The sequence below is a fragment of the Eleutherodactylus coqui genome, chromosome 3, assembly GCF_035609145.1.
Source record: "Eleutherodactylus coqui strain aEleCoq1 chromosome 3, aEleCoq1.hap1, whole genome shotgun sequence".
Lineage (NCBI taxonomy): Eukaryota > Metazoa > Chordata > Amphibia > Anura > Eleutherodactylidae > Eleutherodactylus > Eleutherodactylus coqui.
The window spans coordinates 98,299,202-98,313,290 of NC_089839.1; the positions used below are offsets into that span (position 1 = coordinate 98,299,202).

General features: G+C 42.7%; 1 protein-coding gene across 7 annotated transcripts in view; it reads right to left on the minus strand.

The window, feature by feature from the left end:
• UTRN (utrophin) overlaps positions 1-14,089 on the minus strand; it is a 701,048-nt gene that overhangs the window by 458,745 nt on the left and 228,214 nt on the right. For all 7 annotated transcript variants that reach the window (XM_066595903.1, XM_066595904.1, XM_066595902.1 and 4 more), the window contains 5 exons: positions 13,093-13,254; positions 9,635-9,763; positions 5,730-5,903; positions 4,847-5,002; positions 2,553-2,723 (listed from right to left, as the gene is read on the minus strand). In XM_066595903.1, the coding sequence (XP_066452000.1) occupies positions 2,553-2,723; positions 4,847-5,002; positions 5,730-5,903; positions 9,635-9,763; positions 13,093-13,254 (792 nt within the window). The remainder of the gene's footprint in view (positions 1-2,552; positions 2,724-4,846; positions 5,003-5,729; positions 5,904-9,634; positions 9,764-13,092; positions 13,255-14,089) is intronic.

Here is a 14,089-nt window from a genome sequence, read left to right on the forward strand (position 1 = left end):
CCAGCCCATCCTATGCCCTGTCCTTCGCAGTTCTCTCCTGATAGTCAGGACAATTTGTGTCCCAAATAACAGGAAAGTCCTACATCAGATGAGCTTTTCCATATTGAAGGTAGACATGTTGGCCCAGAAAGAGCCTGGATGGGTGTGGTGGTCCCTACACATCAACAACCTTCTGTTTTTTGCTTTTTTTAACTTCCTTTGCATGTTTCCTAGCAACAAGCATAAAAAGTGCCGCAAGTACGCACAGTTATTGCATATGCATTGCATTCAGTACGCACCCATAGACAACAAAAGGGCTCTTAAGCGCGTAACATGCAATAAAATAGAACATGCTGCAATCTTTTTTATGCGCGTAACATATGCCTTAAATATATGCAGTTGTAAGTGGAACAATGAAAAGCAATGCACTTTATCGCTGCCCATTACCGCGTTCATTGCTACGCTATGAAATAATACTCGTATGAAGGAACCCTTACATTTCTGAAGCATACAGAATGGAAAAGTTTTTGTAAACAAACAATTCCCACCAACTTCTCCTTTAATAGCGACCTCCAGAAATATATATTCAGGGAGTACTGCATGCCTAGTTCTCTGTTACTTGAGGCTTATTTATTAGGGCCTACAGAACACTTTAACTTGGAATTAGATTTCTATAGTAAAGATTTGTGACTGGCAGTCGGATTACAGAAATGTTGCAAAAATGTGAACTTTCTCTGACCCAGAGAGTCGGGCAAGTCCTACAATGTTTCACTTCTACATCCTTAATAGTAACAAAGCAATCTGACACATCCCTCCCAACATTCCCCATAAATAATGCATACCTCCTCGCATCATATTCAACAGCTATTGCTTTACAAACCATTCAAGGGGTTTTCCAGGGAAATACTATTGATGACCTATCATCAGGTTAGGTCATCAATAGTTGATTGGCTGGGGACCGCCGCTCGGGACCCTGACTGATCAGCTGAGCGGGCGCATGCTGTCAGCGCAGCAAATACACAGAGGCCTGTCGTTACAAGCACCAGCCACTACATGGGAGGTCGGTGCGGAGACTTCCACTCCAAATATATAGAGGTCGGAGAGGAAGACTCCGCGCCGACCTCCGTATAGTGGCCAGCCCTTGTAACTGCAGGCACGGCTTCCATTGATTTATGTTCAGCACGGCCGGCCGGCAGTGGGTGTGAGTGAGAGCTGCCTCTGATTGGCTCAGCGCAGGGACCAATCAGGGGCAGCTCTCACTCACACCCACTGCCAGCCGGCCGCGCTGAACTCCGTCTGCCGGGACAAGGTGAGTATATATATATTTTTTTATTTTTACACATTTCTGGATGAATTGCAGGGAAGGGCTTATATATTTAAGCCCTTCCCGACAATTCATGCCGCGATCGCCGGCAGCCCATTGCTTTCAATGGAGCCGGCTGTATTGCCGGCTCCATTGAATGCAATGGGCAAACATCGTTCTTCTCTGCCACAGCTGTTACAGCTGTGGCAGAGAGGAATGATTTGTCTAGTATATGCTCTCAATGGGGTCGGCGCTGCTGCCGCCGGCCCCATTGAGCGCATATAGAGAAGAGAACAGGAATCGCAGATAGGTGCGATCTGCGATTTCTGTTCTATAATTTATCGGACGAGCGCATAAAAAGCGCTCATGTGTCCGATACCATTGCAAAGCAATGGTTTTATAAAATCGCCGGACGCATGCGCATGCGCAAATCGCGTGAAAAAATGCCCGTCTGACTAAGGCCTAAGTGTGCTTTCACCCTTTCCAATCCAATTTCCCTCCCTACGCACACCCCCCAGCTCTTACTTATTTTGAGTGGCAAAGCATGTCGATTCCTTGGAATTACTCAACAGAAACACATAAAAATGATCTGCCATGATGATTTTATTAGCAATTTTTTAAAAATATCGATGTGAGTTATGAGTGTTTCATATAGAGAAGATCACTCGTAATAATTCTGTAAATAAATCTATACTGATATTACATACACTTATATTATCAGACTCTACTCATTTCTAATTTGATAGATAGATATCATTAGAGAAATTAGAAATTTATAGAGTATGCAGAGCAGAGCTCCAATATCAGAGGTCCATTTGCTTATGTATATTAAACTATTCAGAATAGAGCTCCGATGTCGGAGGCTGTTTTATATATGTTTATTACGCTATGCAGAACAGCCTCTGACATTGGAGCTCTGTTCTACATAGTGTAATATATATATATGCAGAACAACCTCAGACATCGGAAAGCTGTCTTGCCTAGTATTAGAAGCTTGTATTAGACCTCACCCAACATCAGAGCTATGCAGAGAAATCTAAATGTTGGATGAGGTCCAACACTGGATTGGAAAGGGTTGATATAACCACTTTTGATTCCAGGAGTGGTGAGAGGAGGGAGGAATAAGGAGGTGATTTGCACGAGATACACCCATGAGGATCTATGTACATACCTAGTATCAATAAACCTGCTACTTAGATCTCAAAACAAAGCAGAAAAATCATCTGAGGTCAATTTTATCTATGATATTAAACAAACAGGGTGTACTTACTTTGGCCCAGGAAATTTCAACATCCAGGTCAGAGCAAACATTGTCTGTGGTGGATTTCAGAATAAGCTCCGACTCGGTAGCAGTAAGCCATTCAGATAAGGACGCTGATTCTTTTCTCAGCTTCACAGATAACATAATAGCACGTTCCAAATCTTGTTTCCCTTCTGTTACCTAAAAAGAACAGAGATGATTAAGACAAGAAATGTCCAAAGATTATATTCCTATTTTTATTAAAAACCTATGATCACTCATTAAGGTGCTGACGTTTTTCTCTGCTATATTTTTTACACGAACACATAAAATCCATCAATTTGATTTAATACCACAAACAGCCAATAAAAGGACAGGCACCATGGATCTGCAAATAAACTTTCACGTGTGCTTATGAGAGACTGAATTTGTCTATCAATGAGCCATTCACTTTAGAATCAAATTTTGTACAAAAGATTTTTGCAATTTACGATTAGAAAACTTGGGCATACTGAGAATCCACAGGCATACAGCTACTTAATTGCATCAGAAATACAGCCGCAAGCTAATTTCTTCTATATCCAAAGCAAAGATTGTAGAAAATGGCCATTTCAAGATCATTAAACTTGAAGTACTGCAGTCATTTTCTCAGTACATGTACCTGAAAGCTAACAATCAACTTGGAATCGAAAGGGAAGACCAATTAAGAAAAGATGAAGGTAGCAAAATAAGCTTTAAGAAAAAGACTTGGACATCAAGGAAATCTCTTTCCTGCCAGTTCCTTCTGCCTTTTTACATTACAACAATGCTATTTAAAATTAAAAATGTAATAACTACTTAAAACTATTGTTGAGGATTGGCAGTCAGCTTCCGGGGTGGCCAACCTCCCAGATATCCTGAAAACTGAAAAACAAATGACATTAAATTTAAAGGACTGTTTAGATTTGGTTTCATTTTAGAGGTTGTTTGAACTCCAGAAATCCTGGGTTCCTAAGGCCAATAAAACTTTTATTACTTTTTTAATAATTTATAAACTTTTAAAAACTGATTTCTACAATTTTTTTGTCCCCGTAGGGGACATGAACTTGCGATGGTTTATCACTCCTGAAGTATGATGTAATACCATAGCATTACATTATACCACAATCTGACAGGCAATCTATCAAGCCCCACCACAAGCATGGCCTGATAGGCAATCTGCAATAGCAGCGCTGGGGACTTTCAGAAGGCCCCTGGCTGCCATGGCAACCAAACAGCACCCTGCGGTCTCATGACTCTAATTGGGGTATTGAAATGCCCGTGTCAGAATCGACTATGGCATTTAAAGGGTTAACAGCTGCGTTCAGCAGGAGTGCTGTTGCGGGCAGGTGTCAGCTGCAAAAAACAGCCAGCACCTGCATTGTATGGGCTGGAATTGGCTCCCGATCCCCCTTCCTACAAATCTTGAATCTCCATGACGTTACTGTATGTTATGGAGCGTTAAGGGGTTAAAGGGAGATAAAATGCTCCTGTGCTCAAATAGTCTGTAGACGGTGATGTAGAATATAATGTATATGACTTACTTGAAAGGAGGGTTTTGATGGACGTCCAGAACCCCCCTTATTGGTCCAAGTTTGCCGTCAGAACAATCAGATGGGTATACAAGCTATTTCCAACAGAAATAATGTTAAAGAAGTGCTCCTTACAGCTTCTGGAGGTTTTAAATGTCCCTCAAAACCCCCCTTTTCATGTAAGTGCTGTGCAATATATTCTACATCACCATCTAAAAACTCTTTGAGCGCAGGAGCATTTTATTACCCTTTCTTCACATTCTTGTCTTCCTTCCAAGCCTTACCTTGAGTCTTGGATCCTCCTTGATATGCTTGCCCATTTGGTGGATATCTGGTTGACAGAGAGTCTGGTATACCTTCAATTCCAGCCATCGAGGATCACCAGTTTGGTGGCTCACCATTACAGTCGGGCTGCCTACACCGGGGCAGGTTCTCTTACATATTGTTTGGTCTTTACCATTGTCATTACCTGTCCATAATTCATTTTGCGATTGTTCCCAGTAAGAGAAACGAAGTAATCTTGTAGATATGATACCTTTTATTGATCTATTCCATTTAAGCCTGAGGAAGAACCCTGCGTAGGTTCAAAAGCTCGCTATAACATCATGTATTTCTGTTAGCCATTAAAAGGTATCATATCTACAAGATTACTTGGTTTCTCTTGCTAGGAACAATCCCATTTTGCTCTACTGGCTAACACCGTACCAAACTTTTTTCATAATCCATTATTTAACATCATTAGAGGTACATTTTATTGAAAGTAGATGGCCTTACCTGGGCACCAAGATCATTATAGAGAAGCTTTAAAGCTGTGAGTTGTTCATCCATTAGCTTTGGATTATCAGTCTGTTGCTTCTGAACAATTTGTCTTCCAGTCTTTATCACAGTCTCAACTTCCAACTTCACTTCACTCAGAGTCTTGTACAATTTCTGAAAGAAAAGTTTGTGAACTTAAACCATGTAAAAAGTTTTGGTCAATTACTCATCATCGTCCCCCTAACTGAAGCGAGAAAAAGAAACATAGTGCTCCCATTCCTTCTAGATGCAGCTAAAATCTTAATTCCTAGACACTGGAAAGATATAAATTCCCCCAGTATTCAATAATGGCTCAACGAAATCTGCACACTAAGTTGTCTCGAAAAAAACGATATTCCCAAGAAGGAAAAATGGAACAGTACCTCAAAACATGGTCAGATTGGCTCTCCTACTGGAACAAATAGTTCCCACCATACACCTACTCTTATCTACCATTCAATATATCTCATAATTCTGATATTGGATCATCAAACAGAGCCCCAAACCCCTTGCTTTTCTCCCCCCACCTTACCTTTGTTAAATTTTGCCCCCTTTTTTGTTTTTTGTAATCTGACGTATACTAATTGTAAATGCTATCTATAAACTGAAAAAAATGACTATTTTGTTGTGTTGATGAATGAATACCCTGCCTTCTCCTTTTCCTTTCTGTACCCTCCCCAATTTTATAAATAAAGAATTTAATTAAAAAAAACTATTGGTCCGTTGTTAGATAGTTTACTACCACACTAGCTGATGCTCCCGTCTACATAGAAGAAGCGTGTGACTTACAGCAGTTAAATCTAAACCCTTTACTATTGATGTCATTCTCGGATCACATGGGTAACGTTAGGAAAAAAATTACCATGCACCCATCCATGTGCTTCTGTAGGACATCTGGATCTGTATCCCTAACATTGAGAACCCCAAGCTCTGCTTTCACTCCATCTAAAACACGTTTGCAATCCAACATCCTCTGTTCAAAGTTGGCAGGCTTCTGGAACAACTGGAACTTGGTGGAGACCTCACGCAGCTTCCTCTGTGGAAATGAAAGGGAATGTACCATCAGAAAATGACATTTTGTACACTACATTTCTCAACTGTGTTCCATTCATTTCAGCTGCCATAAAGCACACCCCTGCTACACTACTTATATGTAGGAAGGAAAAGTATCTCCAGTATAGTCAATTAAAAAAAACAGTTAAAACATTTTAAAAAACTCAACAAACACGTTATACTTCTTCTACAGACTACATCTAACTCATATGATAATGAAAAATTAAATACGTGAGACGATCTCTTTAAACCAATTTCATACTCAGTACAATGTTAAGTTGTCTTAATTGTTGTTATGCTGAAATGTATGTTGAACCAGGCTTTAAATGGATTTGCTAGGCAGCAACCGCTGTCACAGCTAGCACACACTGGGTTGGAGCGAAAACCACAGCTCCAACCCCAGGGATTATTCTGATTGCCAGAATGGAGTCGGTAAGGATTTTTTTTTTACCTTAAATGGGAAAAATTGGTTTCTACCTCATTGGGTTGAAATCAATGACAGCTGGGGGGCCCTTCAGTAATAATATTATCATTGTGTCACTACAGGACGATTTTCTTTGCTCTTCACTTCTGCACATGCTCATTAAAAAAAAACCTGATCCTTTTAAACACCCAACACATATGAAACCAAATGGAAACTATTCAGTTCCTTGTCCCATTGCCTGTAATGTGAAAAAAAAGGGTCCTTCGTGTTCACTTTCTGTTTTTTGAGTGGAAAAAAAGTGCAGCAGTCTGCACAATTTTTTCCATTACAAAAAATAGAACGCAGACAGAATGGAACTGAACTGAGCAAAACTGAAGCTCAGAGAATCCCACTAAAATCAATAGGAAGTAAATGGAACAGTTTTTTCTGCTTTGCTGCTTCTCTGATGGAACTCAAAAATGGGACCAAAAATACTGACGCGTACGAGTCCTTAACCCTTACTATACACTGTGGCGCACATAACAGTTATACAGCCAAAGCTGATTCTCAATCTAAGTATAATTAGATACTGGAAGCGCAGCCACATTTTTATAGACAAATTGGACAATCAAAAATTAAGTTATATTCAATGATTTATTTATACCCAGGACTGTAACAAGGGGGCGCCCTCTACGTCTAGAGGAAAGAAGGTTTCTACACCAGCATAGAAGGGGGTTCTTTACTGTAAGAGCAGTGAGATTGTGGAACTCTCTGCCTGAGGAAGTGGTGATAGCGAATTCAATAAAATAGTACAAGAGGGGCCTGGATGCCATTCTTGAGCGATACAATATTACATTTAATAGTCACCAATTACTTCAAAAGGATTGGTGATCCAGGGATTATTCTGATTGCCAGATTGGAGTGGTTAAGGATTTTTTATCTTAAATGCGGAAAATTGGTTTCTACCTCATTGGGTTTTTTGCCTTCATCTTGATCAACATTGGGGGGTAATAAGCTGTAGTGGATCGAGATATGTCTTTTTTTGGCCTCATATACTATGTTACTATGTATACTAAAGCTCAGAATACTGATGTGAACACGTTACAGCTGATACTTGATGATGATTACAAACACAGCAACCTCCTTCAACTACAAAAGACATTACAGATGCCTTAAATTTTTAATCGTAAGGGGTAAAGTTTCTCCTTAGGCTTCTTTCACACGAGCGCATATCGGCTGGCCGATATACGCTACATTGAGGGCTAAAAAACTGGTGAACAGGCGCACAAATCAAACGTTTGTGCGCCCGTTCATATGGCCTGGTGAGGCCCATTTCCTTCCCCCTTCCCATCGCAGGCTTACTTATCTTCCTCCCCGCTTGGTCTGTGCAATGGGAGGGAACGGGATGGGGCAGAGCTAAGCGTCGGTCAGCCCCGCCTCCTCCCATTGATGGCTATGAACAAGGGATGGGGAAAAGGCGGCCGCTTAGCTCCACCCACGTCCCACCCCTTGTCCATAGCCATCAATAGGAGGAGGCGGGGCGGATTGGCGCTTAGCTTACCTATTGCAGAGACCGAGCGGGGAGGAGAGGTAAGCCTGCACGGGGAGGCTTACCCATGCTGCGGCCCGACGTATTCCAGCCCAAACATAGTTCCAGAACTATATTTTGGGCTCGACATAAAAACGCCCGGCGCTATATTGGCCGTCTGCATGTTTTTCTGTCTCTCAAATACGCCCATGTGATCTGATGCACTGGAATCCAATGCATCAGATCACAGCGCATATCAGCCGGCCGTGAAATGGCCGGCCGATATGCGCTCATGTCAAAGAAGCCTTAAGGAGAGCACCTAGTAGGTGTGAGGAGACTTATAAGGCTATGCATGCTCCTCTGGGAAATATATGCAAATGGAAGACGGTATCAACAGCACCACCTATTAGAAGGCGGCATTCCTGCAAGTTAGTGTCTGACCTTTTAACAGGCCTTGGTATAATGACTGGGAAAAAAAGCCAAACTCAGAGGGTCTTCTCCAGAAGGAAAAGAGAACCATGTACAGACAGACTGTTTTGGGATTTTTCTCATCAGTGTACTGTAGGTTGCTGGCCGGCTGGGTGAGAGGCCTATGAAGTGAGTTGGGAGGAGTAAAGCTTCTATTTAGTTAGAGCATCTACCGTAGTAGGTGGGGGAACTTATAAAGCCATCCATGCTTCTCTGGGAAATATCCAAATGGAAAGATGGAACAATGTCCTTACAGTGCCCCTATAAGAAGACAGTATTAATGTGCTCCATGCAGTAACATAACAGTCATGTACTTACCTCTCCCGGCTCCCCGCTGTGTCCCAAGTCTCCTCTGTGATGTCATGTTTACAGTTGCCGCAGCCTGCTTATGGGATGTTGCAGTCTGCTGCAGCCAATGACAGAGCTCAGTGCTCGATCGCCATCCTATAGACAGGCTGACTGCCGTCTGTAAGCAAACAACTGATGAAAAGGACCAAGCAGCGGCACAAGTGATGTAGGGAGCTGGGAGAGGTAAGTATATACCTGTTTGTTATGGTACTGCATGGCGCATATATTTTTACCAAAAAAACCCTCAACAACCCCGTTAAAGGGGTTGTCTTACGGCAGCAAGTGGGGTTATACACTTCTGTATGGCCATATTAATGCACTTTGTAATGTACATCGTGCATTAAATATGAGCCATACAGAAGTTATTCACTTACCTGCTCCGTTGCTAGCGTCCCCGTCGCCATGGATCCGTCTAATTCTGATGTCTTCTTGCTTTTTTAGACGCGCTTGTGCTGTGCGGTCTTCTCCCCTTCTGCTCGGTCCAGGCACGAGCGGCGTTCTGGCTTCGCCCCCTTCTACGCGTCATCGCGTAGCTCCGCCCCGTCACGTGTGCCGATTCCAGCCAATCAGGAGGCTGGAATCGGCAATGGAATGCACAGAGCCCATGGTGCACCATGGGAGAAGACCCGCGGTGCACCATGGGAGAAAACCGCAGTGCATCCCTGGGAAAGGACCGGCGGCCATCTTGGGAGAAGATTTTTTAAAGTCCTTATTTCGTCGGATCGGTAAGTAGCAAGCGGCTTTAAAACCGCTTTACTTTGCTATTTTATGCCAGGGGGGTGACAGGGGGAATGGGGTAAGGTAACATTTTGAGGTTTGCCGCGAGACAATCCCTTTAACAACAAAATATGCTCCAAACCGTTTGTCTGACAGCAGGTCATGAAACTTGAAAGACTCTTTGTGATCGGCTATTAATGCCTGCACCTTGTACCTATTAGTCCACATCAGAAGCCCAGATCATATTTACCTGTAGTACATCCAGTTGGGATCCTCCTCGTGAAGATTTGACCTCTGGAGCTGACTGTACGGCAGGACGGGCAGTTTTCTTCAGTTCTTCCAATGCTGCTTCATGGCTACTGATATCAGCTTGGATTTTCTGCAACACAATAATTTCAGGTGCTTAATTCATACAGCATATGTAACAATGAAGATAGTGTACCACCTACTACAATGTGATGTTGATACTCGTTAGGTGGCCAAATGCAATGGCATAACAAATGAGGATCCTACATTGTGCACTTTGCCAGTAACGTACTTTCATAAAATGGGAACAAGGGTTCTTCTTTAAAAATGAGTGTTATCGGGTTTAGCCAATCACAGCCAGCGCTGGATGCACCAATTACAGACATTCATTGAATGGCTGTGATTGGTTGATCAAGCGCTAGCTCTGATTGGCTCGAGGAACCAATCAGAGCAATATCTTGCTGGAGGTGGGATCTTTAAAGCCCTTCACTAGCAAAAAATGCCCTGTCAGCAATGACAAGTGGCCGGCAGCCTACCTGGAGCCCTGGAGTGCAGCTGCAGAGTCCCAGGCGACAGCTGGCCGAGTATTGATTTTTTTTTTATATGTTGTGCAGCTAGCGCTTGCGTTTAGTGCTGCCAAAAATGAGGTACCAAGTTGTGTAACATTGTCAGCAGCACTGAACCATTAATTTCAATGGGCGACGCAGGGCTGAAAACGGCCAAAACATGCATCGCTGTCAAAGCGCAGTGTTGAAGACACTGCATTTTTACGCTAGTGTGAACAGCCCCATTGAAATGAATGAGAGTGTTGTAAAGCATTTAGAGCAGCGCTAAATGCTGTGCAAAAACGCCTGTGTGAGGGAGGCCTAACAATTATTATGCTACCTACTTCATAAAAATATTAACAAACCCGGCCAGGAAAGAAGCTCCACAGGATCAGTGGTTGGACACATAATTACTTCTCTTAGCATTAAATGCGCTTTTTACTAACCAGACTACCTGTCACATGCTTGCTGTCAGTCCATTGGTTGCCCTTGGCTACGTCTGTACTGGCATAGAAAGTAGCACTTCCAGATTACATTAGGACATATCCATATTGGGCAGATTTACTGTGGATTTTCCGTGTGGACCCTCCGCATGAAAAATCCACAGCATTAACAGTAGCAGTAAAGTGGGTATGATTTTCAAAACTTCGTCCAGATGCTGTGGAAAAAATACAGAACCCAGGGAGAAAATGACATGTGGAATTAAAATCCACAGCATGTCAATTTTAGCACTGGATAGCCAAAATCCGCGTAAAATTCCACGTCAAATTTTGCACCAAATGGTGCAGGTTTTGATGCAGATTTTCTACTGCGGAATATCTGCTGCAGATATTCCACTGCAAATCCGTTCCGTGTGGACATGGTCTTATATAGTCAATCCGCAACAAAATCTGCAACAATGTGAAATTTGACTGCCCCATTGAACTAAATGGGAAAAATCCTGGTACTGTAATTTGTTGAGGGTTTTCTATGTGCAAATCCCCAGGGGAAATCCACAGCATCTCCAATACATGTGGATCAATCCTACGGCTTTGAATGCGTTAAGAACTGGTTAATATTTTGGTCTTTTTTTTGGTTCAAAGCTAGAAACGCACCAAAAAAGAACATCTGAATTATTACTGTGCACTCCCACATTGCGATGGTTGCATGTGCCCGACACAATAACCTCCAACGGGGCGAGCTTTCTAACACCTTGTTAATTAGTTGCAAAATGTTGCTGATGACAGCTTAAACAGATGGGCGTGTTTTAGCCCATTATGTGACTGTAAGAATCACGGCCGCATAACGGAATGAAACAAAACCATTGAATTTAATAGTTTTGTTTCCAGTATTCGGATTCTTACACATTAACACTACATGGGAGAAAAGTTACGGCAGGATTTACCTTCTTGGTTTTTTTTTCTTTTTTTTCAAACTCACACACAATAGCACAGAGTTTGAATAGTCAAAAAAACCTACCTGGTTCCTGTGCTAATACACTCCGCAGCGGTAAGCATATAGACGCATGCACCACCCATGTGTTTTTGCCCTGATACAGCAAAAGTGAGCAGCTATTAGGCTGGGCTCACACAAACGGGTCAGATTCTGCATGCAGATTTCCACAGCAGCAGACCTGTGATCATTCACGGAAAGTAATTGCAAAAGATTGCAGAAGATTCTGAGTTTTTCTGCGTGGATGTATGCATACACATGGCATATCGTCCGCGCAAAAGAATGATCTGTCCTGACCTCCAGGCAGCATTACGGCTTTTCTATTTATTTTCCACTGAAGTTGCGAGCGTTTCCGCTGCTCATACACAATGTTAGTTGCATATGGAGAACGGAACATTCGCATCCATTGACTTCAATGGGAGCCATCCGGGTGGAATCTGTGCTAAAATAGAGCATGCTGCGACTTTTCTTCCACTTACGGAATACGCAGTTTGTATCCCCAAGTGCGCACAAAAGATCGAAAATGTATGCCTTTCAATGCTCGTGTTTTACCGGGGATCTTCTGCGCGGACGGCGATTGTGGATTTCACAATTAAAATCCGCCAGGTCTTAAGGTTTCTTCTGGGAACTTTATTTCAGCTAAAGTCACATGAACGAGGACTGAGGTATATTGACATGTAATTCAGCAGGTGGCAGCAGAGTGCGAGCAAAACACCTTATTTGACTTCATCTTGTAAATTTGTAGTCACAATATTGAGAATGAAGATGTAATAAAAACCTTGTCAATCATTGCATAAAAGCCCAAGAGATTCACAAGATACAATAATAGATACATCAGTCTGACACGTAACAGAAGGTGAAAATATATTATCCTGCGCCAAAGAAAAAATGCATTTCTATGGCAGTTTAAACAGTAAATAGTCATTAAAGAAGTCCGTTAAGACTGCCTCATCTCCTCCCAAGGACAATACTAAAAGGTAGATAAAAACAGGCCAAGGATGTGGTCAGGACAGCGCCTCTGTTACATGTAGCCAAGAAGTAGGTGAAGTGGAGCTGTAATGCTGTGAACCTCTGCTGTGTGACAACTAAAGAGTGCAAACAGCAAAAAGTGTCATAGGTGAAGGAAACCCAGTCCCAGAGGGGACATCAAAGGAGAGCATGCATGGAGGAGAGCTGGGGTGCGACTCCCCCAGAAACAAGAAATAATTGTTCTAGCCCGCCCCTTTGCATTCAAATGAGCAGGCAGTCGCTCATAGACAGACAACTGCCTGTTCACATGGCCTATCCATCTTTTATTTTTTTATGCAAGCATAAAGGGAACAATGGAGGAATTAATCGTTGGCTGTTTAGCTGTGCAAGCATATATGACTACACGGTGACCTTCAGATTCTCGCTGATCGTGTGAACCTGAAGGATTTCTTGGCCCGTGCACAAAGGTACTGAGGAGGTGAGACGCTCTCGCACATGAAGGACATTGCTGGCATACCTGAGCCTCCTGCGGTAGTCGCAGGGCGTCCACTCTGTCCGTCAAGTATGTGGTTAGTTGTTTATCCAGCTCTTCTAGAGATTCCTGAAGTACCTGCAGCACGTGATCGCTCTCACGCAGCGTCTGCAAGTGCTGCTCCAAAGCAATCTGACGGTTCACCGCCTGAAAACAAACAGATTTAGAATTAAAGATATGCAGAGAGCCAAATATCATGTTTTTTACACTTTCACGCATTTTTTTTGTGGTTCCACCAAATAAGTTGTCTGGTTTTGCAGGTAGGGGCGGTGGACAAAATGTGACATCATATGCCAAAAGTTGTGTCCAAATTATGCTGCACAAGCTGGTGTGAACTAAGGCAACTAATAGTAGGTAATAACTTGCATAAATCTGTCTAAGAGCTCCTGCAGGCGAGTGTATACATAGGTGCGCCCGCGATAGCGTGACGTTATTGTGCTATGAAAGGAGCGCTCTCAACGGCGACTGCACTTTCTACTGTACTTTTCTATCCTGCCGGGCCTGTTCATATAGGCACCATGATTGAACAGGCTGAGCAGTCTAATTAGTATCCGGTGTTATTGATTAAAACTGCGAAATTGCTTAGTTCAGTGCACAATTTCACACAGACAGGGTGCATATTTGCACACGACATAGACTCCTATGGGGCCTTAGGCGCACAAAAATGGAGCATGTCTATTTCACAAATGCTGAATATATGAGAACCCATTGAAATCAATCATTTCTACTCTCTGCGGTTTGCACGAGCGATTTTGCGCACGCAGGAATGCATGTAACATCAGCCGTCTACAGCAGCCCTAAAGAGGCACCGGACATACTATCCAGTATAAGTAAGGCTGGTGTCACATGGATATAAGTGTGGTTATGCTGTTTATTTGCACCATGGGCATTGCATATTTGCGTGTGCATGTGCGTGTTTTACTGTACTTTTGCATGCACAAGAAAACACGCAACATTTCTTGCATTCAATGATATGGGCAAT